The 26,924-nt window shown below is 41.1% G+C and overlaps 1 protein-coding gene across 3 annotated transcripts in view; it reads left to right on the top strand.

The window, feature by feature from the left end:
* Positions 1 to 3,041: 3,041 nt before the first annotated feature.
* The window catches only part of SNX13 (sorting nexin 13), a 164,941-nt gene continuing 141,058 nt past the window's right edge, over positions 3,042 to 26,924 (top strand). For 2 of the 3 annotated variants that reach the window (XM_039523421.1, XM_039523419.1), the window contains exon 1: positions 3,043 to 3,278. Coding sequence is in view for 2 of the 3 variants with exons in the window: in XM_039523419.1 (XP_039379353.1) it covers positions 3,267 to 3,278 (12 nt within the window). In the remaining variant the exon portion in view is untranslated. Of the gene's footprint in view, positions 3,279 to 26,924 lie in introns of all 3 variants that reach the window. The other variant, XM_039523420.1, reaches the window with a different exon arrangement.

Below are 26,924 nucleotides of genomic sequence, written 5' to 3'. Positions count from 1 at the left end.
CCTGCACAGCATGTTGTCTGGCATTGCCAGCTGTCAGGCAGAAGTAGGGATAGGTCTGAAGAAGTCAGGCATAAAGTATTAATTAGGATTTGTTTTTAATGACAAGAAAAAAATCTATATGTGTATATAACTGAACTTGGCTTGAATAATTTGAAAATGATACATGTTGTGTTGAGGCCAATTCAAGCTTCCTGACTGAACTCAGTGCAGATGGGAAGTGCTACTTGTACTATGAGAAGGAAGAGGAGTGGAAGATTGAGTTTGTTTGTTCAACTAAACCAAGATTATGTCATCACTGGCAATCTCTGAAGTACGTTTCCCTGTGTGTGCATAACATATCATAATATACACATTTAAGAGGGGAGAAAAAAAAATCTTACCATAAGGTAAGAGCTGTTTTTGTTCCTACCCACCCACACACACACAAAAGTTCAAGGCTAAGAATACTGTTCCAGAATTTGGGACATTTGACACAGTAGCATGTACAGTTGCCCAGCCTAATAGTCTACTCTTGTAACATTGACAGTTGGGATTTTCAAAAGTGCTTAAATGAATTAGAAGCACAAGTTCTGTTGACTTTCAAATGGATGTTTTGTTTTATAAGAACCAATTGTCCCTTCTTTCTGCACCTAGCACACTTAAGAAATTAGAGTGGGGTTCTCAAAAGTGTTTTTTCTTCTTCAGTGGGACTTATGCTCCTAATTCATTTAGGGTTTTTCTGAAAATCCCACTCTATGCTCTTAACGGTACTCAAGATGCAAAAAGAGGAGATAATTGATTCTAATCACAAAATATCCATTTTACTAGAACACCATCTATGATTCAAGTACAGCAAAACACAATGAACCTTTCTCTATATATGTTCACTTACTGGTAATCCCTATAGTTGCAGTTCCTATTTCTCTCAGGATTTCTCCCTAAATTTTATAAACAGTAATTTATCTTATCATTTGGATAGTTCTATACCTCACCCATAGAGAACACACTCATGGCAGCCTGTGGATGTTAACTAATTTGCATACAACCAATATAAAAATAGCTATGTGACTATGTGCTCACACTCGTTTTTGCATAACTACCCAACTGATGGTTTACCAAGCACTCTGGTATACTATTGCTCCCTTCAGAACTGTCTCTAAGCACGGTGCAGGTAACTGGCTGAATGCAATTAGATATGTGATGAAGACTTGAATGTTGTGAATGCAGACTTACTTCAATGTATATTTTTTTTAGTTCTGCCAAACAAATGTCCTTTGTGTGAAAGAAAATTAAGCTATATTATTTTATATCCTTTTTTATAATATGCAAAGAAAATCCAAATGCCTGATGCAGTGGAATACCTATTGTTAGTTTACAGCTTTCATGGCAGAATATTTTTTAACAATTACTTTATGAGTTTGTTGTAATAGCTACAAAGCAACAATAACATAGGATGTAACAGTCTAACAACCATTTTGTTTACTAATGTTTTGGGCTTCTCTGAGGTATCCACTCAGAGATGGTATTAACAGTAATTGCCAAGCCCTAGCATTCAAAAATCATGAAATGTGGCTTAAATAATGATTTAAAAAATCAATAAAACATTTTGGGTTTTTAATTTGCATTCTGGTTTTTAACCTGTACGGTTCACCTTTTCAAGCTTTTCTCTGCAGCTGTGAGGACTAGATTTTTTTTTAATGAAAGCTGAAATTCACATGACTCCAGGAACTGGGGCTTTAGGACAAAAATAATTATAAGATTCATGATAAAACTTGCAAGAGTTGACAACACTCTATTAGTAAACCTTAATGTAAGCAGCAGATAAGTTAAACTTCTAGACTCAGAAGTCCTAGGGGAGTTCTCCATTACTCACTCCCACTCACCCCTCTACTATAAAGAAAACACGTCTCCTCCCCTTCCCAAGTCCAAACTAGATCAAATATAAAGTCCCCTGAAGTCCATTTCTGGTTCCAGGCTTTTCCTTGCAACTAACTTCTACTACTACTTCTCCGTTCATGCACATCATATGAGACCTGTGATGCAATAAGCCTTTATCCACTCCTCCCTACACTTCACTTACCCATGCCTAATTTCATACTGCTGAAGATCTGCCAGGGCTCATGGAGTTTTGCTTTCAGAACAAACTGAATGCTTTAATAATTTAATTTTAGTATAATTAAAATACTTATACTTAATATTTAGTATAATACGAATACTGAACTGTCTAGACAGATTCCCCTGTAAATTGTTTGAAATTTAAGGTCCTGGTCCTGCAAAGACTGATGCACGGAACTCCTACAGACTTCCGTGGGACTATTAACGTGGGCCAAGTTAAGCATGTGTGTATTTTTGAAAGAGCAAGATATCAGTACTTTTATACATTTATATTTCTGCTTTCCTAATAATGCAGCAAAATCTGTGGAAGTTTTACCCAATTTACTCCCCGCCTCCCGAATTGTGCTGATCATCTAAGAAAATACTTGCTGCCCTAAAAACTGATGCTAGAGAGCAGTTAACCCCATAGGAGGTCTGATGTCCTAGGCGTTTCTCAGCTCCAGCTGCACCTGGAGGCAGCAGTGAGCTACGCGAGCAAGCGAAATTCAGCGGGCACAGGACCAAACCCCCAAGGAGCCAGCTAGTAAAACAAAGACCAACTTTCTGGAGCGCTAGCAAGCCCCCAATCAAACCACCCCCACCAGCTGCTGACACGTGGGCCATTTCAAGACCCCCATATACCATCATCATCCACGAAGTTGTTTGTATTCAACCCCTGGGCCGGGCCGGGGCGAACACGGCGCTGCTCACTGAGGTGCATTTCCCAGCGCAGGCCCAGGCTCCAAGCTGGGTCCTAAGTTCCCCGGCTACTGCTGCTGCCTCAGAGCCACTGGCCATTGCCCTGACTGACTAGCCCAGGCTGCCCCGCACGGGAGCGACCCCCTATGGGGGCTGCTGCTCTAGTCACGTCGCGCCCATGCCCAGGTGGGGAGCGCAGGGCCAGGCCCGGGACGGAGATAGGCCAGGTGGGGGCGGCTCCCCGTCTCCGCATCCTGCGGCCCCAATGGGCGGGCGCGCCGGCGGCGGCGGCTCACGTAGCCCTCCCAAGATGGCGGCCGCTCCGGACCGAGCTGCGGAGGCAGCGGCGAGGCTGAGGGTAGCAAACGGCCGCTGAGGAGGGCAGCAGGGAGCCGGCAGCGCCCGCCGCGCAGCGGAGCGGGGGAGTCTTTCCCGGGCTGCTGCGGGCACCATGCAGCGGGGCTAGAGCCGGGGGAGTCCGCAGCGGGGCAATAATGTTAGCAGAGGTAAGAGCCCAGCGAGGCCGGGAGGAGCAGCCCCCTCCCCATCTCCCGCTGTGCGGGTCTCCCCGGGGCCTGGCCCCCCAGCGCCGGACTGGGCTGGGAGCCCATGCCAGACAGCGGCTCCCGTCCCCTTGCGCTGCCCGGCACGGGGGCTGGGCCCCCTCACCATCGTTAATCACCTCGGGAGCCAGTCGCGGCGATTAGTCCCTTCCGGCTGGGGGAGGCTCTCGGAGGAGCCGCTGGGCCGGCCCCGCTCTGGGCCGGGGTGTTGTTATGAAGTGCAGCCGCCCCTGCTTTGGGCGTTAGTCATTCCAGAGGCCCAGGTCCCTCAGCCTAGTCTGGCCAGAGATCGAAGTGCCTCCCCCAGCCCCACACGACTGGCCTTTAGCTTGAGTAGCACCCCATCTCTGTTAAGCACCCTGTGTGGGATCCCTGGTGCACTGTGTGCTTAGTTCACGCTTTGCCTTAATTACGTCCGTATTTATTAATTGGACATCGAAGCTGATTGGGGTAAAGGGCTGAGAAGCAGGAATTCCTGGGTTCCAATCCTGCTCTGCTGTTGCCTTGGTGGTATGGCTGTAGGCACTTCCTGTAACTTGTCTGCCTCAGTTTCCCCATGACAGTTTGGGGAGTTTTGCCTTCCTTACAAGTGTGTTTTGACGCTTAAGGTAGTGTTGTATAGCACATAAAGTATAATGTAAATCCAAAGTATCCGTTGCCCGGTCTACACTAGAAAATTAGGTCAGTGTAACTACGTCGCTCAGGGATGTGAAAAATCCATATCCCTAAGCAGCATAGTTAAACCACTCTAAATCCCCATGTAGACAGTGCTAGGTCAATGGAGGAATTCTTTCATCACCTAACTACCACCTTGCAGGAAGGTGGATTACCAATGCTGATGTGTAGGTAGTGTCTATGATGAAGCGCTACTGTGGAGCTGTGCTGCTGTAGAGTTTTAAGTGCAGGCAAGGCCTGAGTGTCATTAGTGTGCTTGGTGTATATAAAACAGAAAAGTATGACTGCTGCACCAAGAGGCTGGGAGTGCAATGTGATGTCTGCCATAGTTTATCAGATGCCTTAAGTGATATGGGTTTCATATGTTTGTAAGTTTCCTTTCTTTAAAAGATTGCTGGCATTCAGATAATCAATAATGTGCTTAGTGTACAAACATATATAAGGCATGATCCCGCTCCATAGTCCCTGTTCATATTCTGGTCTGTCATTTAAGTACACCTACCTGCAAAGAAGGGATAGATCAGGGATCTCAAACTCAAATCACCATGAGGGCTAGTATGTTGGCCTGAGGGCCGCATCACTGACACCTTTTCATATAAAGGCACAAAAGCCTCCCTCTTCCCTGCCTCCTCCAGCCCTGCCTCTTTCCGCCCCGCCTCTTTCCACCCCTTCCCCGCCCTCATTCCAACCCCTTCCCCAAAGTCCCCACCCCAACTCCACCCCCTCACTGCCCCTATTCTAACCCCTTCCCCAAATCCCTGCCTCTTCTTTGCCTCCTCCCCATAGCGCGCGGCTCCTCCCCCCTCCCTCCTGGAAAGTGCTAAGTGCCACAAAACAGCTGTTTGGCGGCAGGAAGCGCTTGGAGGTAGGCAGAGGCGCGGGGATCTGGTGTGCTGTAGGGGACAGCAGGTGAGGGGAACTTGGCGGCTCCAGGAAATAACTCGGGGGGGGGGGGGGCGGAGCTTGGTGGGATGCAGCAAATAACTCTACAGGCCGCATGTTTAAGACCCCTGGGATAGAGGCTAATTCCTCTAAACAATATATAGTTTTGTCACATGTTATGTGTGAGGGAAAGTGGTATTAAAGGGAAGTGATGCTGCTTTTGACACCTGAAGCATCTGATTTTTATTGGTCATGAAGGAGGACATTTTAAGCTTCTGATTTGCATATCCTTTTATCTCATTGAAATGTAAGTTCCTGGGTGCAGTGCAGTATTTGTGGGAAGTGTTCATGTTAATGTAACAGGACAAAAACTTGCAGACTAAATAATACGTGTAAAATAAAAATCTTCGTTTGAACATGAACTATTTGGTGGTATTTTGTTTTGAAGTAAATGGACTACTTTGAGTAATGGTCAATAAGTATTGTGTATATGTAATACTTTATGTGCAGTATTTCAGCAGTAAAACCGTATCACCTCAGATTGTATTTATTTTAAATTAGTACAGATTTTAACAATCTTGGGTGAATGATTAGTACCAAATTCATATTTAGCATGCTCTTATATCCAAGGGGCTTTATATCTAAAAGGATTGCTGAGGAGTTCCTATAATAGCAGTGAGCTGCTTTGAGGTTGAAACTTGTTCTGTTGATTTTTGTGATATCTCTTGGTGATACTTCAAGGTACATCATCAGAATTCATACTAATAATCAGGGCCGGCTCCAGGCACCAGCATTCCAAGCTGGTGCTTGGAGCGGCATTCTGCAAGGGGCGGCAGTCCCTGTTGTTTTGCCCCCAAGCAGCGCGCTGAATTGCCGCGGCGGGGGCTGTCTGTGCGCCGTTAGGGAGGCACGCGCGTTTCCGTGGCGGCGGCAATTCAGCAGCAGCTTCTAAGTTTAGCTGTCCGCAGCGGCTTCAGCTAAACATAGAAGCTGCCGCCGAATTGCCACCGCCGCGCAAACGCGCCTGCTGCCGTAAGAGCACACGGACTCCCTCCCCCCCCACCTGCGGCAGCAATTCAGCGCGCTGCTTGGGGCGGTGAAAACTGTAGAGCCGGCCCTGCTAATAGTTGCTTATAATATTTTCCAATTTGAGTTGTGAAGTGAAGAATGCTACCCAAAATGAATAAAGATTACCAGTTTTTCAAGCTTTGGGTTTAAATTTGATTTCTTGATTAAAATCCTACCAGCAAAAGTTATCCACAAATACTGTATACTAAAAGAGATTCATACAGCTCCAGGCTTCCCCACTGGCTGCTTCATGCTGCTTATAATCAGTTTCATAAAGAGGCCATTGCTGAAGACTTCTAACTGGAGAGGAAATCAGTAGGTGACAAATGTTTTGTGCCTTTTTATTTGCCAAAAGAAACTCCCTAAAATTTTCAGGCGGTATCAAAAACAGGGAACTTTAAGAGTAGCTCACCTTAAGTGAAGTTAATGTGTAAAATTAAAAAGTATAAATTATTTTGCTAAGTAAACAAAACATAAGCTTTGAACCAAACTTATGACTTGATGTTGGGGTCAGAGGAGATATTTGTAAGTGCTATGTAGATCAGGGGTTGGCAACCTTTCAGAAGTGGTGTGCCAAATTCTCTGTAATTTAAGGTTTTCCGTGTCTTAATGTTTTGTAGACGGTCTCTCTCTGTCTATATTATATCAATAAACTATTGTTGTGTTTAAAGTAAATAAGGTTTTAAAAATATTTATCTAGCTTCATTTAAAATAAAATTAAAATGCAGATCTTATCAATTTAGTGTGATCCTTCCCTGGGATTGTTGTCTGGGGTTCCAGCCACCAAACCTGCTCAGCCCGCCGCCGGTCTGGGGTCCAGCCACTGGTCCTGCTCAGCCCGCTGCCGGTCTGGGGTTCCATTTACTCAGCCGGCAGCGGGCTGAGTGGGTCGGTGGGGGGCTGAGTGGCTCAGTCCGCTGCCAGTCTGGGGTGCCAGTAGCACTCAGTCTGCTGCCGGTCTGGGGTTCCGGCTGTCGGCCCCTTGCCAGTTGGGGTCCCAGCAGCTGGCCTTGGTGAGCAGAACCCCAGGCTGGTAGTGGGCTGAGGGGGGCCGGCGGCCGGGACCCCATCTGTCAACGGGGCAGCAGGCGGAATCCCAGAGCAGCGCGTGCCATCAAAAATCGGCTTGCGTGCCACCTTTGGCATGTGTGCTGTAGGTTGCCGACCCCTGATGTAGATGATTCATCTTGATCTTCAGTTGATGTTTTTTTGTAGAAGCATCATTCCTCCTTCAATTTCAGTAGTCCATAGTTACTTACGTTTAATCAAAATAATAAAAACACTTTTAATGCTCAATTTGCATTCATATACTCATGTTCTTAAATAGTTTTCTATTATTCTTATAAGTATTATCAGCTTGTCAGTGAGCACCCCTTTCTCCTCCCTACTTCCCCCAAACAGACCCACTTTAAATTATTGTTAGCGTTGCTCTTTTGTTTCCTTAACATTTCCGGGATTATGCTACACTCATGATGCTTTTTATAGATGCTACTCTAAAAATATGATTCTTTATGTGGCCCAAGTATAGTATATCTCTTCTTAAACACACACTAGATTCTGCTTTATAAAATGCGTTTCACGTGGATGCTATTTAGACGGTCATGTACCCATATGCCTTTTCTTTTGGGAAAACAAATATTCTATATAGTTTGGCCTAGTAATGACAAATATAGTCATGCTTCTGTAAAGAATTTGACTTGATACTGCATCTCATTTTGATAAAACAAACCTAGAAAGATATAAAATTAACATGGCACACATTAAATGGATTAAAAACTGGCTAACTGGTAGGCCTCAAAATTTAATTGTAAATGGGAAATCATCATAGAATGGGTGTTTTTAGTGGAATCCCACAGAGATTGGTTATTGGCCCTCTGCTATTTCACATTTTTATTAATAACTTGGAAGAAAACAAAATCATTACTGATGAAGTTTGCAGATGACACAAAAAACTGGGGGAGTGCTAAGCAATAAAGAGGGACAGGTCACTGCTACAGAGCAATTTCAATTACTTGGTAAACTGGGTGCAACAAAACCATATGTGTTTTAATACTACTACCAAATCTAAATATATACATCTAGGAACAAAGAATGTAGGCCATACTTATGGCATGGGGGAACTCTATTCTAAGAAACAGTTGTGGCAGACTGACAACTTCCTGCAGTATCCTGAATGAACTTTGTTGAATTATTAAAAATGCAATGGTCTGTGGTGGTGTGCAATTGTATATATTTCCATGGAAAGATAAAAAGAACAGCAGGGGGAGATTAAGGGGAGATGTAGTAATAACTTCAGAGAAGAGCCCTCTACATCTGCCTCACACTTCCTGAAAGATATGCATATACTAGTTCAAACTGGATTCTCCAGGGACCAACAGACTTGGATAAATAGCCTGGATTTAAACTGGTTCATGGCCTTCTTCCTGATTAGACAGGATCTCTTATCCACACAAGACCACAGTGCCAAGGGTAGGTTTGGAGGACTGGGCTTACTGAGGCTCAGGAGACTGAGTGCTTGTTTTCAGCTCAATCTGTGATGAAGGCGTATTCCTTCTATTAAATCTGTGCTGCAGATATCTTAAAATGTATTTAATGTTTGCAAGGAATCCCATTAGATGGGGGAGTTGAAGGACTGCTCCTACTAGGGTGACCATATGGGCTATTTTGCTGTGGACAGTTCCTTTTTTAAGCCCTGTCCTGGCTGTCCCCACTCTTTTGGCAGAAGTGAGTGTTTGTCCTGTTTGCTCTTGCTGACTTGATCAGTTGGCAAGAGCAAATGGGACAAATGCCCACTTTTTTTTAAAATTATTTTTTTATTTTAACACACAAGTGGAGTGCGGTGTGGAGGAATATGCAGGAGGGGGATGAGCAGCCATGTCAGCCCCGTGCAGGGAGAGAGGCAGGGCTGAGGTAAGCAACGATGCCAGCCCCAGCCTTATGGGTGGTGGGGGGGAGCGGGAAGCAGAACTCGGACTAGCTACATGTGGGGTGAGGGGTGCCTTCGGACCAGCACTGTGCAATGTCCCATTTTCCCTTTGGGAAATAGTCATCCTAGCTCCTGCCAGTCTTTTAGAGTTGGGGTTAATTCTGGTAAGCTTATTAGCATGCATGCACATTCTTTTAACGTTTTTAATGTTTTCTTGGTAATGCTTTTTAACTTAATAAAGTCGGTTTTCCTAGGAAGTGCTGTGTGGTTACGTTTTCACTGTAGTGAGTACAAGTGCTAACAGTCTCTGAAGAGAAAGCAAGCAGGCATCCCTGGGAAACCTGTGCTGAGAAATACATGGTGAAGGAGGGAACTGGGCAGCCTGGAAATAGCCTGATGACAAGGGAGAGGAATGTGTGTCTCCACTCAAGAGAGGCAACAGCTGTGGAGCTGGAAGCCTGAGAGCGGGTGACCTGGCTGGTCCACTGAGGGGAAATAGAAGTGCAGTTGCCCTCAACTGTGCCAGCAGACTCTGAAAAAGATTTGTGGTCATGGTGGGTAATCAGTTGAACTTGAGCTCCCAGTGTGACACTGTGGTTAAAAGGGCTAATGAGATCCTTGGATGCATAAACAGGAATATTGAGTAGGAGTAGAGAGGTTATATGTGCCATTGGTTCAACTGCTACTGGAATACTGTGACCAGTTCTGGTGTCCAGAATTTAAGAAGGATATTGATAAATTGGAAAGGATTCAGAGAGGAGTCAAGAGAACAATTAAAGGATTAGAAAACATTCCTTATAGCAAGAGTCAGCTCAATCTATTTATCTTATTAAAGAGAAAGTTAAGGGGTTACTTGATTACAGTGTAAAATATTTAACAATTGGCTCTTCAATCTAGCAGAGAAAGTATAACAATCCAATGGCTGGAAATTGAAGCTAGACACATTCAGACTCAAAATAAGGCATACATTTTTAACAGCGAGAGTAATTAACCACTGGTATAACTTACCATGGGTTGTGGTGGATTCTTCATCGCTGGCAATTTTAAATCAAGATTGGATGCTTTTCTAAAAGCTATGCTGTAGGAATTATTTTGGGAAAGTTCTATGGCCTGTGTTATACAGGAGGTCAGACAAGATTATCATAATGGTCCTTTCTAGCCTTGGGATCTAAATGATGTAGACTTAAGTGTGTAGCTCAGTTTTTTTCTTCTATTAAATCTGTGCTGCAGATATCTTAAAATGTATTTAATGTTTGCAAAGCACTATATAATTTGTAAGTGCTTTGGTGAGAGCAGCAGAGACTAGAGTGGCTCCAAATCCCGCAAAGACTTGCATATGTTTGAATTTCTGTACTGTGAGTAGCCCCATTGTCTTAACTTTATTCAGTAATAAGTAGTCCCAATTAAGCATGTACATATGTCTTGACAGTTTGAGCACTTCAGTGGTTTCCATTCCAGTCTCCTTTATAGTTTCTTACAACTTTCTGAAACTCTTCATTATTTCAGGATGAAATTTTCCAGGCTTGGGTTCTGCCAAAAAGGGATCCTTTATTTAAAGTTTGTGCAAAAACAGATGAGCTGTTTATTGAGTTGTGAAAAGTGTGTGGGCGTATGTGGGGTTTGACGTTACAAATTCTTGATAAATAATTTTTGAACAGCTCTTCAGCTGAAACACCTGGACATAGAAAATTGAAATGTGGCTGAAAATAATGCTTTTTGAGAAGTGTTTTTGAGTGTTCTGGTGAAGATTAGGTTTGATTTGACTGAATTATGATACTGAAAATTGCATGCTTCTTTGTGTGCTTCACATTTTGCACAAGGTTTCTTACTAAGCTTGTGAAGTATGCAGCTATGGAAATCTTGCTAGAATCCCAGGTAGGGACCAAGGGTTCAATGGTTCTTAACTTGGGGTTACAAATGAGTGTAGCTGCTATTCTTCTAACCCTGGGCTTGCATTGCAGTGTAGATATACCCTTAGGGCTTATCTACACAGGAAGTTAGGCCAAATTAACTAAAGCAGTATCTACACTATGCGACTATAGTGGCATTGTTAGGGTGCCCTAGCTATGCTGGCATATCCCTGTAGTGAAGTACAGCGACGGAACTGACTTTTCCATCACTGTAAGAACACCACCTCCCTGAGCAATGGTAGCTAAGTCAATGGAAGCATTCTTCTGTTGACCTAGTTGCGTGTACACCAGGGGTTAGGTCAGCATAACTATGGTGCTCAGAAGTGTGGATTTTTCATGCACATAAGCACAATAGCTATGTCAACTTAAATTTTAAGTATAGACCAGGCCTAAAGATGTGACTTCAAAGTGTATTAGTTAAAGTACATTAAACTCCTGAGTGGATGATCTCATTTAGAAGTAAAGGCCTTAGTTCACAAAGGGCTTGTCTACACTGGCACTTTACAACGCTGCAACTTTCTCGCTCGGGTGTGTGAAAAAACACCCCCCTGACACAGCAAGTTTCAGCGCTGTAAAGCACCAGTGTAGACAGTGCACCAGCGCTGGGAGATACACCTCTCGTGGAGGTGGTTTTTTTAGAGTGCTGGGAGAGCTATCTCCCAGCTCTGTGCTGCGACTACACAAGCCACGTTAAAGTGTTGCCAGTGTAGACAATCCCTAAGTGAATTAAGCTAAAGCGAAGCCCTTAGTTATTTAGGTAAAAGTGTACTGGAGGTGCAAAGGGATCTAGCAGAACTGCTGCTCTGAAGCATCTTGAGAGTTTCACAATAGAGCAATGCACCATTCCCAGTTATGCATCTTGAAAGAAGGAGGTCCACAAAAGTCCCCTTCTAAAGTATGTGAGAAAGTTCCCATCACAACAAGCCAAAACTTCCAGAATATTCTTTAAAGCCAACTTTGCTGTATCTAAGGGAGTGAATCTCATTTTTATGTGGATTTGTCTTTAAAAAAAAACAAAAAACCTTAGAAGTCCCTATATTACACTATATTAAGTAAATGTTAAGCTTTCAAAATTAAGTGTTCAGATCAAGAAATGCCAAAGTTAGGGAAGCACAGTAGTTTTATCAATTCTCAAATATGATAAAAAAGGACTGTCATTGCAAAACTGTCATTCCATAAATCTATGAAAAGCCTTAGGGTCATTTATAGTTGGCTCCTGTGTAATGGAGTATAGGATTTTGACCCTGGTATTTTGATGGCTTTAGATATTTATTGTGAAATAATTTATATTGAACTGAAAACAATTACTGTGGGACATTTCCCCATAAATGTGTGTTTTTTGCAATATTTACCATGTCAGCCATTTTTTGCTGTGTCAAGCAACCAGCCTTATTGCCTATTAACTTGCTTTGAAATAATCACCTTTATGAATATGTTGCAGTTTGCCACCACACTACTATAATACTAGCTCGATTCAGAAATATTCAGGAGCAAGTTTAATGTACAGACTTGTTTAATTTCATTTGTATATTCCTTGATTTGTAGCTATGAAAGTTGAAGACCAGGTTTTCGAAAGAAGGCTTTGAAGTTTGACATCATAATTGGGTTATAAATTGCTGGTAGATGTAGGCGTGGCTTGACATGAGTAACTGGACATGGGTGAAGCCTTATTTTTTTGAGAGACAAGATTAGGGAGCTAAATGGATCAGCAGGTTGGAAACAGAATGTCTTTAGGAGCTAAGATAAGGGGAAAATATTGCACAATTAATGTTCTATTTTTTGTCACGGTTATTAAATTTTACCAATCTGAACTTACCTAAAAAATTGTGCCCACTAAAATTTAGTAAAATATAATTTAAAATTGTTTTAAAAAAACTTTCTAAACCACAATGTTTAAAAATGCGTAAGACTGGTAGCGTTGGGGAGTAGATACATTAGAAGAAACTTAATAGGATCGGCACAAAACTAAACTGTTTAAAACCAAACTGACACAGAAATGCTGTGGGAACATAAACAAGCATTTCAACAGAAGATAACGACAAAAGTAGTGCATGAATGAGCAAAACCAAGAAATCATTAATAAAGCTTGTTAAATGCATATAATAAACATAACATTGTGACTGTTTTAAAAAAGTATACTATTAAGATAAGAACATAACATAATGACCATACTGAGTCAGACCAAGGTCCAACTAGCCCAGTATCCAGTCTTCTGACAGTGGCCAATGCCAGGTGCCCCTGAGGGAATGAACAGAACAGGTAATTGTCAAGTGATCCATCCCCTGTCGCCCATTCCCAGCTTCTGCCAAACAGAGGCTAGGGACACCATCCCTGCCCATGCTGGCTAGTAACCATTGATGGACCTATCCTCCATGAATTTATCTAGTTCTTTTTTGAACTCTATTATAGTGTTGGCCTTCACAACATCCTCTGGCAAGAAGTTCCACAGGTTGACTCTGTTCTGTGGAAAAAAACACTTTCTTTTGTTTGTTTTAAATCTGCTGCCTATTAATTCCATTTGGTGACCCCTAGTTCTTGTGTTCTGAGAAGGAGTAAATAACACTTCCGTATTTACTTTCTCCACACAAGTCATGATTTTATAGACCTCAATCATATCTCCCCTTAGCCGTCTCTTTTTCAAGCTGAAAAGTCCCAGTCTTATTAATCTCTCCTCATATGGCAACATTGTCAATAAGTTCTAATAGGAATATCGTGTAGTATGTGAGAGATACATGCTGTACAAAGTAAAAGTGGCCAAGTTATACGAAGCAAAAAAACTTAACTTTTCTGTGGTGACAAAAGGCAAAACTTTGGTGTAAGAGCGGTAATGCCAGTTGATGCAAGGTAGGAAAATTAACAAGGGTCCAGTACCATGAAGTTAAATGTGAAACCACTGTAACCCATACGATATGGAAGAAGTTTGTTTTCTCTCAAATACTGTTGTAAGACAATGCAAAGTCTGGAAAGCCACAGCCTTGTACTGCCATTTGCCCCTGGGGGACACTTACATGTGCAGGTGTAATGTCCTAGAGGCAGATTCTGGCAAGTGGGTTCACGCTGGGGGAAACAGTCTCCAAATTTTACAGTACAGTTGAGATATTGGGAGTTTGTAAAATAAACATTGCATATGCCGGTGATAAGTATTCTGTGATGTCTGAAGAGGGCCACTTCAGGTATGGACCCAGGGAATGTTATTTTAATTGGCCTATCCTTTCTTTCACACCTTAATTTCCTTTGGAAAATTAAAGATATTTTTAGCATTTTTTTACATCGTAATAAAAGCAAAGTTAAAATTATAGGAGGATGCTTTAAAGGCAGTGCAAGCTTATAATGTGGAATTGTACCCTGGCGGGCTATATCATAGGAGGTAAGCTTGTACCCCCTAGTTTGTACTTTAAGCCTAGTATCTTTGGTGGTTCAAATAATTACAACTACTGTGATCTTGGGAATGTGTTACTGGGCAGTGAACTTAAAAAAGAACGCACAGAAAAATAGATTTGCTGCAAATGAAACCCACGCTAATGTAGAAAAGAAAAACAAGCAGTGGAATGTAGGCCTGGCTTGACATGAGTAATTGGAAGTGGGTGAGGCCTCATTTCTCGGGAGTCTGAATTAGGGAGGTAAATGGATCAGCAGGTTGGAAATAGAATGTCTGTACTAGCTAAGATCATTTATGGTGGACAAGATAACAATGGATAAGATAAGTCCGGAATGTAAAGATGAGGTAAAGAGTAAGTTATACATGGACAGAGCATGCTGTGCAGGGATTGGTCCCTACAAAGTAACCAAGCCAAACCCAAAACATGATGCAGTGTGTAGTAAGTGCAATGTAATGTGTAAATGTATATAAAGGAAGAGGTTTGCTGTGTAACTTTGGGTGTGTGATATGTCCTATACCCGTACCTTACACTTGCATCTGATCAACTCAGCATAGCTTTGCTGTATGCCAAATAAAGGACTCTGAGTGATGAGACTGAAGTTGAACAGAGTTCTTGATGAACTGAGTGGAAGAAGTCTTGGGGGAACCCCAAGACCCCAACAATAGAGACATCTTAGAGTATGAAAATAAATCAGTTAGGCTGTGATTCTGAAGTCATAGGCAGAATGACCCTCTGTAGAATTTCAGTGACTTCCATTGGGGCTTTGTGCAGCTTCAAAGATCCACTTGTGGAGATATGATTACAGAACCAAGGCATTAGTTTGTAAGCTCTTCAGGGGAGGGAGTATCTTTCCATGGGTGTTTGTACCGGGCCTACCACAGTGGGACTCCATTCCTGATTGGGGCTTCTGGGCACTACCTTAAGAAGGATTTAATGATTTTATCTTCTGTAAACTGCCACTGGATTCTACAGTCCCATATGTTCTACCATTTCTTAGACAATTTTAAGAAAGGTAGAGTTTTAAGTGTCCAACATAATTTACATCCTTGCAACACAAAATGTTAAAAATATTTTACAACTGTATTAAAGTATGGTGATTGAAATCTCCAAAAGAATAGCCCAGCATAGATAGTGGGCCTTAAAATCATTTGGTTGCAGTGTAGCCACCTTGCTGCAGATTTTGCACTTGGCCTTACTGCACAACACAGATGAACTAAGTGCATACAAAATAGCTTATAAGCTATACAATAAACATGGTATTTTGATGTGTTCAGATTCTGACATGACTGGTGTAGTAGAACAACCTGTATGTATAGCTTGTGATACTCATGAAGAAAAAGCAAATGTAAAAATTGTGAGAAGTGGACTAAAATGGTTGTTAGTTCAGTCCGATGGGAGCAAATTGATAAAGCTGTCTGAACCATGATTCCAGGTGGTCTGTAGCACTGAACTGGCTCCTAACAGAGATCTTATGCCTTTGAGCCTAATTTTTGCTCCTCTTTTCCCCTCCCCACACAAAGATGAGGTAGCATGCTGTGTTAGCAGAGACCATGAGGAGAGCTGCTTGTATTAGCTTTAGCTTTAGACACAACATACTAGTAGGAATTATATTGCTGGTAGCACTTAAAGCACTGGCTAATTAAAGTACTTCTAGTATCTCTCACTGTTGCTTGGGTGGAGGTTGCAAGGTTGGTATGGTAGAGAGATCAGCAAGTAGTAAAGGAAAGAGATAGGAAATAGGAGTGAGAGAGTCCCAAAAAGCACTGTTCTTGGTTGGAAACATTTGATTTGTAGGTCATAGGTTGGAAGCACTGCCTCTAGAAAAGTTGTTTCAGGTGTTGTGACATAAGGAAGGGTTGAATCACCTGACCTCGCTAGTGGTAAAGCAATTGGTATCTGAATCTTTTTTGACATTTTGATCCCTATCTTCAGTGTTGGGATGTTGTCCCACTTCGAAAACATTTTGAAATTTACGTTGGCAGGGCTAGTATGGATGCTCTCACATAGTTGTTAAATTTAATCATATAAACACACGAGAGTTTAAAAATGACCACTATTTCAATAGCATGATTGTGATCTTATTATGGATAAGATTCAGTACTTGCAAATACACACCAAAACCAAGCATTGTGAGGTAGCATAGATGAATAGGCATGTTGGGCAAAGTTACCTTTTTCTGTAACTAAATCTTTGTTTAGGATAATTTTCAGAGCTTTTTTGTACCATGTATATGAGCATTGAAGGATATCTATGAATCAGTTTTCTTGTTTTTCTTCATGTTTTATGTAGCTGTTAACTAAAATTCCCAAGTATGTTGCCAAATGGCAACACCAAGTCCTGTACGGTTTGTGTTAAGCAGCTGCATGATTTTTTATTGTGGTTGAAATGTAACCTCAATGCTACAGTTCAAATAACCAGACTAAATATAGGCCCCAAAGTTGTTGGGTTTTTTTTTTTTTTGCATTATCATCATGTATATAGGCACTATGCTAATATGAAATAAAGACCGTACCTTTCCCCCAAAGAGCTGCAAACAACTGTTCCATTCAGATTGAGCCTTAATGGGGTTTTGCGCAGGTGTAGTGATCAATCCAGGCAGAACACGTTATAGGATCAGGTCATAGTGAATAGGTTAATAGTTCCTCATATTGGAAACTACAGGATTGACTGACTATACCATCACCATCAATTTTGTCATACTTAAAGAAAGTGTGTGCCAAGGGTTGAGAAGAGGGTTAGAACAGTTTCTGATATGGAAAATTGTTGGGGATAATCAGGAGTTGCTTCATCTTGCCAATTGTGTATATGTAAACATGAGTTTTGTCAGATGACTTTTTTGCTTCAGGAAACATGCGTAACTGCTGTTGGTATAGTGCTTTTTACATGTGTTCAATAGCTTGCTAGGGTTGATTCTAGTTAATAGTGAAAGTGATGGATAATACTGGATGATAATCCTGTTAAATGTTCTTTATGTCAATATTGGCTGTGTCATTAGATTCTTAAACACTTCCTTATTTTTTTATGGTTAACTGTAGATTTTTGCATCCGTGGGTAAGGAAACTATACTCAAAATTTTTGCTTTCTAAGAGCATTTCTGAGCTTGTGATAATTTTTAATGACGTTTAGGAAATCCTGCAGACAGGTTTGGCTTTTGCATTTTCCCAAGGTTATGGGAGTAAGGCTTTACTGGAGTATGTTTTAGAATAAGCTCTGATTCTAATATATTTGTGGTCACAGTCATGCCAGTATTCTTTTAAATTCCATCCATTTCAGACTGTGCAGCATATCCCTCTAGTTTTAAGGAATGAGCTGTACTAAAGATTTTTGCTGGTACCTTAAGGCCATTCCAGGTTAGCAAGACCATTGTTTTTGCCGTAAAGAAATGAGCTTCAGCAGGAAGGTTGAAGTTGCTACACAGCCTTTAGGATTTTCTGCATTTCCATGCATTCTGTTGACTCTCACAGATATGGATTGGCTGCAGAAAATGCTCAGAAGTTCATTATCAGACTTGTTGTGGATGACCCACTGGCTATGATATAGTGACTCAGACTTCTGGATTGAATTAGGTTCTAGAAATCTTAAATGTAGGGCTGGAAAAGGGACCTTGAGAGATCCTTGAATCCAGCTCTTTGTGCTGTGGCAGGACCAAGTAAACCTTGACCATCCATGACAGGTGTTTGTCCAAACTATTATTAAAACCTCCAATGATGGGGATTCCACAACCTCCCTTGGAAGTCTATCAGAGCTTAACTATCCTTCTAGTTAGAAACTTTTCTTAATATCTAACCTAATGCAGATCAAGCCCATTATTACTGTACTTGTCCTATCTTCAGTGGAGAACAATTGTTCATCATCCTCTGTATAGCAGCCCTTGACATAGTTATTCATTGGAATGGGTTTCTTTTATACGTATCTAAAATCAGTAGCTAAATACAGTGAGAAATAACAAACCATTATGTTTCATGTTGGTTATCATGCCAATCCAGGTGTGAAAGTTTGGCACATCAGCTCATCATTGGTGTGTTAAAAGCAGGTAAGGCTGAACCCACTGTGAGAATAAGCACACTACCTTTATTATTGTGGAAGTGACTGCTACCACAACAGCACTGTTGGGAACTGCATGATCCAGTTGCAAGAAGGATGAATTCTCACAGTAGAAACCTCTCTTCAGATTTTGTTTTTGCTGAATTTTTTCTGTTTGTTTGTTTCAGATAGAAGGAGCATAACTGTCTCCTCTTTCCCTCCGTCACCCTCTTTCAAGGCTCTGCATGGCTTCTTCCTCCAGCTGGGGGTTCCCTCAATAGCATAGCAGTACTGCTGCTTCAGTTCCCCAGAGTGTATGGATCTTAGTGATGCAAGATGTCCCACCTCTCACTCTAGAGACAGAATGAATTGACTCTACAGTGCTGACCCACAAAATATGGACTGCATTAGTTCCATACTGGTGGTGCTTCCACTCTGCTGATGGTGTAGCATTTCTGTTTGTACATCCAGGGCCGTCCCAAGGCATATGCAGCATACACGGCATATGCTGCGTAGGGCACCGGAAAATTTGGGGCACCATTCCCATCGCTGGAATCCTCTCTTCTCTGGCCCCTCCCCCGTGCTGGGCCAGCAGGCTTCTCCCCAACCTTGCCCCCTTCCTCATTTGCTCCTCAGCTGGCCGGCTGAGGGCTCCAGCCTCCAGTTCTGCTGCCCCTGCCCGGGTAAGCCCGGTGCAGCGCCCTGGCCCACCACCACCCAGAGCGGAGTCCCTCCCTGGACCCTGCCTGCCTGTGCTGCTTGGTCTCGGGGCCAGGACAGGAGGAGACAGTATGCTCACTGTCTCTCTCACTTCCCTAACACACACACGCGGTCTCTCTCACACACAGACTGGCTCTCACAGCCACATACACTCTGCCTCTCATGAGTCACAGTCCCCCAATACAGATTGTGTGTGTGTGTCTGTCTCTCTCTCTCTCAACACACACGCTCTCTGTCTCTTACACGCACTGGCTCTCTCACACATACACACGCTGTCACGCACACATACACTTGTATTATTGTTGTTGTTATTATTGCTTAGTACTTCCTATCAAAATGCTCATGGTGAGCCAGCAATGGCTATGGGCTGCAGGAGGGCCATGGGCTCTGTCAAGATGCAGGCCCCATGTGACAAAGCAAAGCCTGCCTTGAGCCACTACTGCAGCATCTGCTGTGTATGAAGCTCGGTGTGTGTCAGCAATGCGGGGGGAGGTTTCTGGGGGTCTGTGGGCGGGGGTAGAGGCTGTGGCCCCTCAACACACTGGGGTCAGCGGTGCTGGCTGGAGTGGAGACCGCCTTCAGTGGAGCATAGGGGCGCCAGTTTAATAATACTGTGTAGGGCCGCATAAATCCTAGGGAAGGCCCTGTGTGCATCTCTTGCCAACCCCCAGAAGTTTTTGTTTCCTCTTGTTTTTTTCTCTTCTTCTTTCCTTTCCTTCACCCAGGAATATGGCAGGAAAAGTTGCAGAGTGGAAATCTTTCACTCTGTTTAGTCAGTTTCCTTTAACACAGCAGGATGAGCAGAGTGAAGTATATCTGAGTGTCCCAGCAGTTTCAGGAAATTTCCTGTTTGACTCTGCCAGGTTACTATGCCTGTATAGTTCTGAGGGAAATTAACTAGAAACATTGCTGGGCAAGCACTGTGGTTGAGATTTTTAAAGATACTCTGTGAACTGGCTGTCCACACACATTCCCTTTAATTTTAAGGGCAGCTAGAGCCCATATACCTTAGGTAGCTTTGAAAATCTGTTTGTGCCCCTAAATAGAAGCAGCATCACAGGCATAATGTTTGACTGCAGGTGGCATGGGAAAATGCAGTATTCGTGATCTTTGACTGAATCTACATCCTTGGGAGAGGTATAAGGCCCAGATCCTGTGAACGCTTACACAGCATGAGTAATTCGTTCCATTGAGTTAACTGGGACTGCTCACCTGTGTAATGTTACTCATGAGCATGTTTGCAGCTTTGGGGCCCTTAGTCTAGCCCTCTCATAAAGAAGAGGGGAGATATGAGTTCTGTTTGTTAGATAATATTGGTGCCTGGCAGTCTAGGAACAGTGATTGGTTCTATTCATAAAGATGACCTTGTTATCATTCTTCAACAATATGCCCAGTGTAACATTTGTTACTATTTGCTCAATTTTTTTCAACCAGGAATTTTTGATTGAGGCACAGGAAGAGGTAAGAGTTTCTTGCTTCATATGTTTAGGAAACATGATGTAGATAAGTGCCACATACATTGCCACATTTGTAATTAAGTATTTAACTTCAGTAAAGTGAAGCTGATGACAGCTAGGAACCTAGATAAACTCTTAAAAGTACGTGTGTCCTATTAGTTAACATTAATGGGATTTTTTTTATCATCCATGAGGGGATAGTAGGATTCTTGATATACATTTAAAACAAAAATAAAATAATAAATAGTAAAACAAAAATTTTAATTTTTGGGGTGTTTTTGAGAGGGGGTACAAGGAAATGTTTGGTGACAAACAATATGCATATTGTCAAGGCTCACTGGTATACTTCTTTAAGGAGAGAAATGGGTTGCAATCCAACATACTCTCTTCCTCTCTACTGTGCACTGCCCCCATCCCTTTAAAGTGTATCCAAAGAAGACCTTGATTCATCAAGTTTCTTACGCATGAGTAGTCCCATTAAAGTCAGAACCTTATTAATCAGAGCACAAGTCATTTTGGCAGAAGGAAAATCCTGTTGAAGGGCTGCTGTCAACATAAGTTCTTGCTGGACTATTTCAAGAGGTCAGTCAGAAGGATTTGGGAAGAAGGAATACAAAATGCTTCTTTCTAGGAGACAGTGATGGATACAATCTGCATCTGTATCTAAACATGGGGTGGGTAAAGATAATGGACTACAATTGACATGTTACTTAATATGTGCTTTATTTTTCTTTGAAATGTTGTGGGATTTTGGGATGTTTCCTCTAAATGTTTTCTTTACAGATTTTTACTTAAAATGTAGATATAACCAAAGAAAATTTCACTAGAAATTGAACATTTAAAAACTTGAAAGCGACTGCCCCCTTTGAATCGGTACATCTCTGAAAATCAGTCATTGTTGATGTTTTGACACAGGTGGTGAAGCCAGTTATTATCTTGTGGGCACATCTTTTAGCTCTTGCAGTGGAGGGTGGTCGGGCTGTCTGATATCAAAAAGCAGTCTGTCTCGGGGCCTCCCACAGAGTGGGAGTTGGCTAAATATATAATCTGAACTTCAGAACTGACGAGTGTGAGAATAGTTTACAAAGTTGCTTACAGGCCCTCTTACACTTGAAATAAAATAGCTTTTTAAAACTGTTTGCCTTTAAACTGATTTTTGCAGTATCTACTTAAAAATTGTATTACATATGCATAGCTAAGCAGCAAAATCATTTAACAAGTCACACAAGAATCTTTACTAATCCTGAAACTAAGAGGTATGTTCCCTACCCCTCAGTTTTGAAGTCTTCCTGACTTGTCTTTATTTGTTGTTTTAAGCAATATTTTGTGTTAGTGTTGTAGCTTCATTAACACACACTATTGCTTCATTTCTCCACTTTGATGTATTTTTTATAGAATAAACAAAAAGTAACAAGTATAGAGCATTCTCTCTTAATAAATTTAACAAGTTCCCAGAGACAACTGGAATTCAGTAAATTTGTCTTTTGTATTACCTTAGTACAATATTCTCCAGTTGAACATCATTATTCTGCAATTTTTTAATCTTTTTCTTTTCTTGCCTTGTATTATTTCTCGTCCTATGACATGTAGAATGTGTGCTGGTTGCAACTATGACAGGTTTCAGACATCATTAAATCTTAATGTGTGTGATGTTAGTCCAGTGGTAATATTAAAGTAAATATTCTAGTAAGACTTAATACACTTTTACCCCGATATAACGCGGTCCTCGGGAGCCAAAAAATCTCACCGCCTTATAGGTGAGACTGCGTTATATTGGGTTTGGTCCAGTACGGCGTACCGGCAAGAGCCGGTACACTGTGCCAGACTGGACTGGCTTCCCCGGCGGGGATTTAAAGGTCCCGGTGCTCCAGCAGCTGCGGGGAGCCCAGGTCCCTTTAAATCCCTGCTGGAGCTCTGGCAGTGGGGCTCAGGTGGGGATTTAAAGGGCCCGGGGCTCCCTGCTGCTTTACTGCATTATATCCGAATTCGTGTTATATCGGATCTTGTTCTATCGGGGTAGAGGTGTATTTAAAAGGGCTGTATCCTAAGGCATGTTGTAGAATGATGACCACAGAGGGTTGAAGTCTTCATTCTACAACATGGACCTCAGAAGTCTCTTCTGGAGCTTAATTACCCTGGTACTTAAGTTTTTCTTAATATCTGACCTAAATTTCCCTTGCTGCAGATTAAGTGCATTACTGCTTTCAGTGAACATGGAGAACAATTGATCAGCATCCTCTTTATAACATCCTTTAACAAATTTGAAGAGTTATCAGGTCCCCCCTCAGTCGTCTTTTCTCAAGACTTAACATGCACAGCATTTTTAACCTTTCCTTATAGGTCAGATTTTCTAAACCTTTTATCATTTTTGTTGCTCTTCTCTGGACTCTTCAGTTTGTCCACATCTTTCCTAAAATGTGGTGCCTGGAATTGGACACAGTACTCCAGCTGAGGCCTCACCAATGCTGCGTAGAGCTCCCTCCGCCTCTTACATATGATACTCCTCTTAATATACCCCAGAATGAGATTAGCCTTTTTCTCAGCTGCATCACATTGATTCATATTCAGTTTGTGATTCACTACAACCCCCCATATCCTTTTCAGCATTACTGCCACCTAGCTAGTTAATCCCCATTTTGTAGTTGTGCATTTTATTTTTTTCCTTCCTAAGTGAAGTATTTTGCTTTGTCTTTGTTGATTTCATCTTGTTGAAGACAAGTGCCCAGTACATCATTTAGGAAGGAAAAGTCAAATACACAACTATGAAATGCTTTTTCTCTCTGGGTTGTGAATGACCAGTATAAATAGAAAACTGGACTAGGTAATGGGCTACAGAGGGTAAAGAGTGAAAATGACAGTACACAAAGTGGTGTCATATGGACATAGTAATCTTTGAAGAAATAGGTATTTTTCTTTACTCTCTCAGCTAGAGGAATCTTGTGTATCTATTTTTAGCAATAAATATAAAATCTCACTTAATTTTTTTATTTAACTGCATCCCTTTAAATTCATGTGAGAAGGTCATGGCTTTCTTTCTTATGTTTGTTTCTGAGCGTCCTTTGTCTTTTAGTTGTGGGTACTCTGAATTTCCATTTGACTTAAATGAATACATGTTGTTTAGCTTGGTGTTTAGTTAAATATATATTTTAAGCCTTCCCCTTTGTTGGTTTATTACCCACTGTAAAGTGCTGCAGTACTCTGTAAACAGTGTTGTATAAACTTTTACTGTAAACTGTTGCAATTTCAATGAACTTTTAGGGGGGAAAGGGAAAAAAAAAAGTTCAAACAAAAGTCCTCACAATGAGACAGGATTCTTAGTACTAAAAGTGACCATACAGATGCTACCAGGTACTTAGTTTTCCATAGTGTGATAATCTGGACAATTATTGTTTGCATTTCAGACATTGAATACTTAACTATGTTTGACTTGGATTTTATAAATTTCATTTGGGAACAAAACCAAAGCCTGCTGTAGTAGGGTCTGATCCTACAAACATTTATTACCAACTACAGTGTTTACTAGTGTCAGTGTCACTGGGTATGTCAAGATATACAGTTGGGCGTGCTTCTTCCTTTTTTTTTTTTATTTTTTTTTCTGATTTAGCTAACATGACTTGAATCTCTTAACACCTAGGCTACAACTTGACCAAATAACACCATTGTAAAGGTGTTAAATTATGTCTATCCTAAGTGTTAAGGGTTGTTTCAAAGACATGCTGGCTAACATGATTAGACAATGGCACTGAAGCACTTTACTCTGCAAAGTAAGTGTTTGTAGGACTGGACCCTTGTTCCACTATGTAGTGGAGCACATAATTATTTGAACTGTTAAAACATAGCATCTAATATCCTATCATAGAACTATTATCCCTTGAATGTATTTTCATAGGTGAATGAACTCGAAGATATTTTTTAAATGTGAAGTCTGCAGTTACCACAACTAAGCACTAGTTAAGTCAGCTATGCCGGTGGATGTGATAATAAATGAATACCTCAATAATTCAGTTTTCATTTGACGATGTTTCAATTCTGGTAATTGCTTCTTGAAGTAACAAGCAAATTGGATACTTAAGAAATAAAACAGGACTTTCACCTAATGTAGTATAAAGTTAACCAGTAATTAAAACCAAGATACTTAAAGTAATAGATGTAATTCATGAATAAACTTTTTGCAGCTTACCATCTTAAAAACTAAAGATATTGTAGTACAGGTGTTGGCAACCTTTCAGAAGTGGTGTGCCGAGTCTTCATTTATTCACTCTAATTTAAGGTTTTGTGTGCCAGTAATACATTTTAATGTTTTTAGAAGATCTCTTTCTATAAGTCTATAATATATAACTAAACTATTGTTGTATGTAAAGTAAATAAGGTTTTTAAAATGTTTAAGATGCTTCATTTAAAATTAAATTAAAATGCAGAGCCCCCTGGACTGGTGGCCAGGACCCGGGCAGCGTGAGTGCCACTGAAAATTAGCTTGTGTGCCGCCTTTTGCACATGTGCCATAGGTTACATACCCCTGTTGCAGTAGCAGCATTTGCTTGGGGAGCTCTGGTTCACATCCACAGTAATGTTTTCTGGCCATAAGAAACTGTAAATCTGGCTTTAGATTTTGATGATTTGTCAATCTAATATTTAAAAGAGAAGCCTCTTGTAAACAGTTTAAGATTCTTTTAACATACAACTCTCAATCACAAACCAACAAATTAATTGAGATAGAATTAAATGTCTTCTATTTTAACGTTCTCAAATTTATGTAAAATTTTATTTGAATAAATAATCACTGAATTAAACATAACAGGGTATTCTGGAGCATTGTATCTTCATATATGATTTAAAAAAGAGGCACTGCTCTTCTCTTGTGCTGTATGCAATTTTCAAATTTCCATAATTTTACTAAAAATGGAAACTTCATACTACTTCAGTGTCCCTGTAAACTTTGTCACAATTCACTCTCTGACTTTGTGGGACTGTCACTTTCTAAGATTTTAGGAGTTTTGTAAAGAAAATGTCATGTCAACTTATTAACTTTTTTTTTAAATGGGAAATTTTGTAATGTAAAGTCTTAAGAGGATGAAAACATTAAATAGTATTCTCGCTGGCTTACTTGACTGGCATACACGTGGTTATGAGGGATGTTTCCACAGCATAGATTGTAACTATCTATGTGAAACACAGCAAAACACATCAGGTACGATAGAAGTGTGTGTGTGTGTGTGTGTGCGCGCGCCTGGTATTCTAAATAGCAAAGCTATAGCTGGCTGCAAAGAACTGGAGTACTCGCAGACGTGGAGAAAAACCTTTGGTCATATTGGGTTAAAATTCTAAATTTGCAACTCTATAGCCTAGAAGCCTAATTTTACTTTAAATGATATTTAAAATTCCACAGAAACAGGTGGCTTAGGCTTTACACTCGTCAGTAGTGACTGGGGATTGTTAAGCCCTGGTGGAGGATTTTTTTTTAAGTTTAAAGAGACATCGTCATCTCTCTGTGATCCAAAGGAAAGAAAGCTATAGCAAAATAATCATTGGAAATACTACTTATTCCTTGGACAATACAGCTCTCAATACATTGTATGTCCTTTGAGGCATGCAAAGTATATATTGTTAGCATAGATTAAACTATTGACTGTGCCTACCATTGTGTAGAAATAAGATAAATTTATTCGTACCTGGGAATTTATGTAACAACTTGCATATAGTAGCTAAGGCTGTTTACCTTCTTAAAAGCAATAGGAGTCATCTGCACTAGCTACACTGTTGCTAGCAGGTAGTGTGCACTGTTGAGGCAATTTATAAATCATCATATCACTGTCACGGTGTATAGCAGTATAGGATATTTTAGATGAAATAAGTACATCATTGTTTTGGTAACAGCATGTTAAATATCAATAAGATGATTCAGTAAAAGTTGACAAGCTGCACTACAAAAATGAAAATCTGTCTGAGTTGACCTGTTCAAATAGCAGGTAAGTCAAGTCTCCTCCTCCCTGGTCACCTGCTTCTTTATCATTTCAGTAATTGTGCTGGAAACTATGATAAAGTCTGGCTCACGCTGTGAGAAAGCAAAGCATCAAGGTTGTTGCATTGGAGTTAGGCAGCTTGTGTGCTGTGCCAACATAAGAAATATTTTTTCCATATTCTTATGGCACTGTAAATTTTTCTTTCTAAAGAAGAGTCTGTAAACTTAGAAAAATTCAAGTTTAAGGGGACCTGCCAACCATCATTCTCCCCTCCCCCCAGGAATTGTCCATATTCTGTACCCAGCTGGTTCCCCATATATCTAATAACTTGTCAGGGAGAGTGTGGACTGATAGGGCAGTATGCTGTAGAAATGGGTTCAGAGAGCAGGTGGCTATTGCTACTAAGCAGAAGGGTAAATGAGATGTACAGTGCAGGTGTGTTATAGGGGAATGAGCTAGTTTGCTATTGGCATTCCATCCTCAGGGCTCATTAACACAAACATAACCAACATTCGTTTTACAGTGCCACTCTTCATCTTCAAGAAGTACAGCTACTAAATTATGAAGAAAAGTTTGTTACAATTGTAA

Source organism: Mauremys reevesii, linkage group 2, assembly GCF_016161935.1.
Source record: "Mauremys reevesii isolate NIE-2019 linkage group 2, ASM1616193v1, whole genome shotgun sequence".
NCBI lineage: Eukaryota > Metazoa > Chordata > Testudines > Geoemydidae > Mauremys > Mauremys reevesii.
Note: the sequence above shows the minus strand (reverse complement) of the source record. Positions and strands in the feature narration are given on the sequence as shown.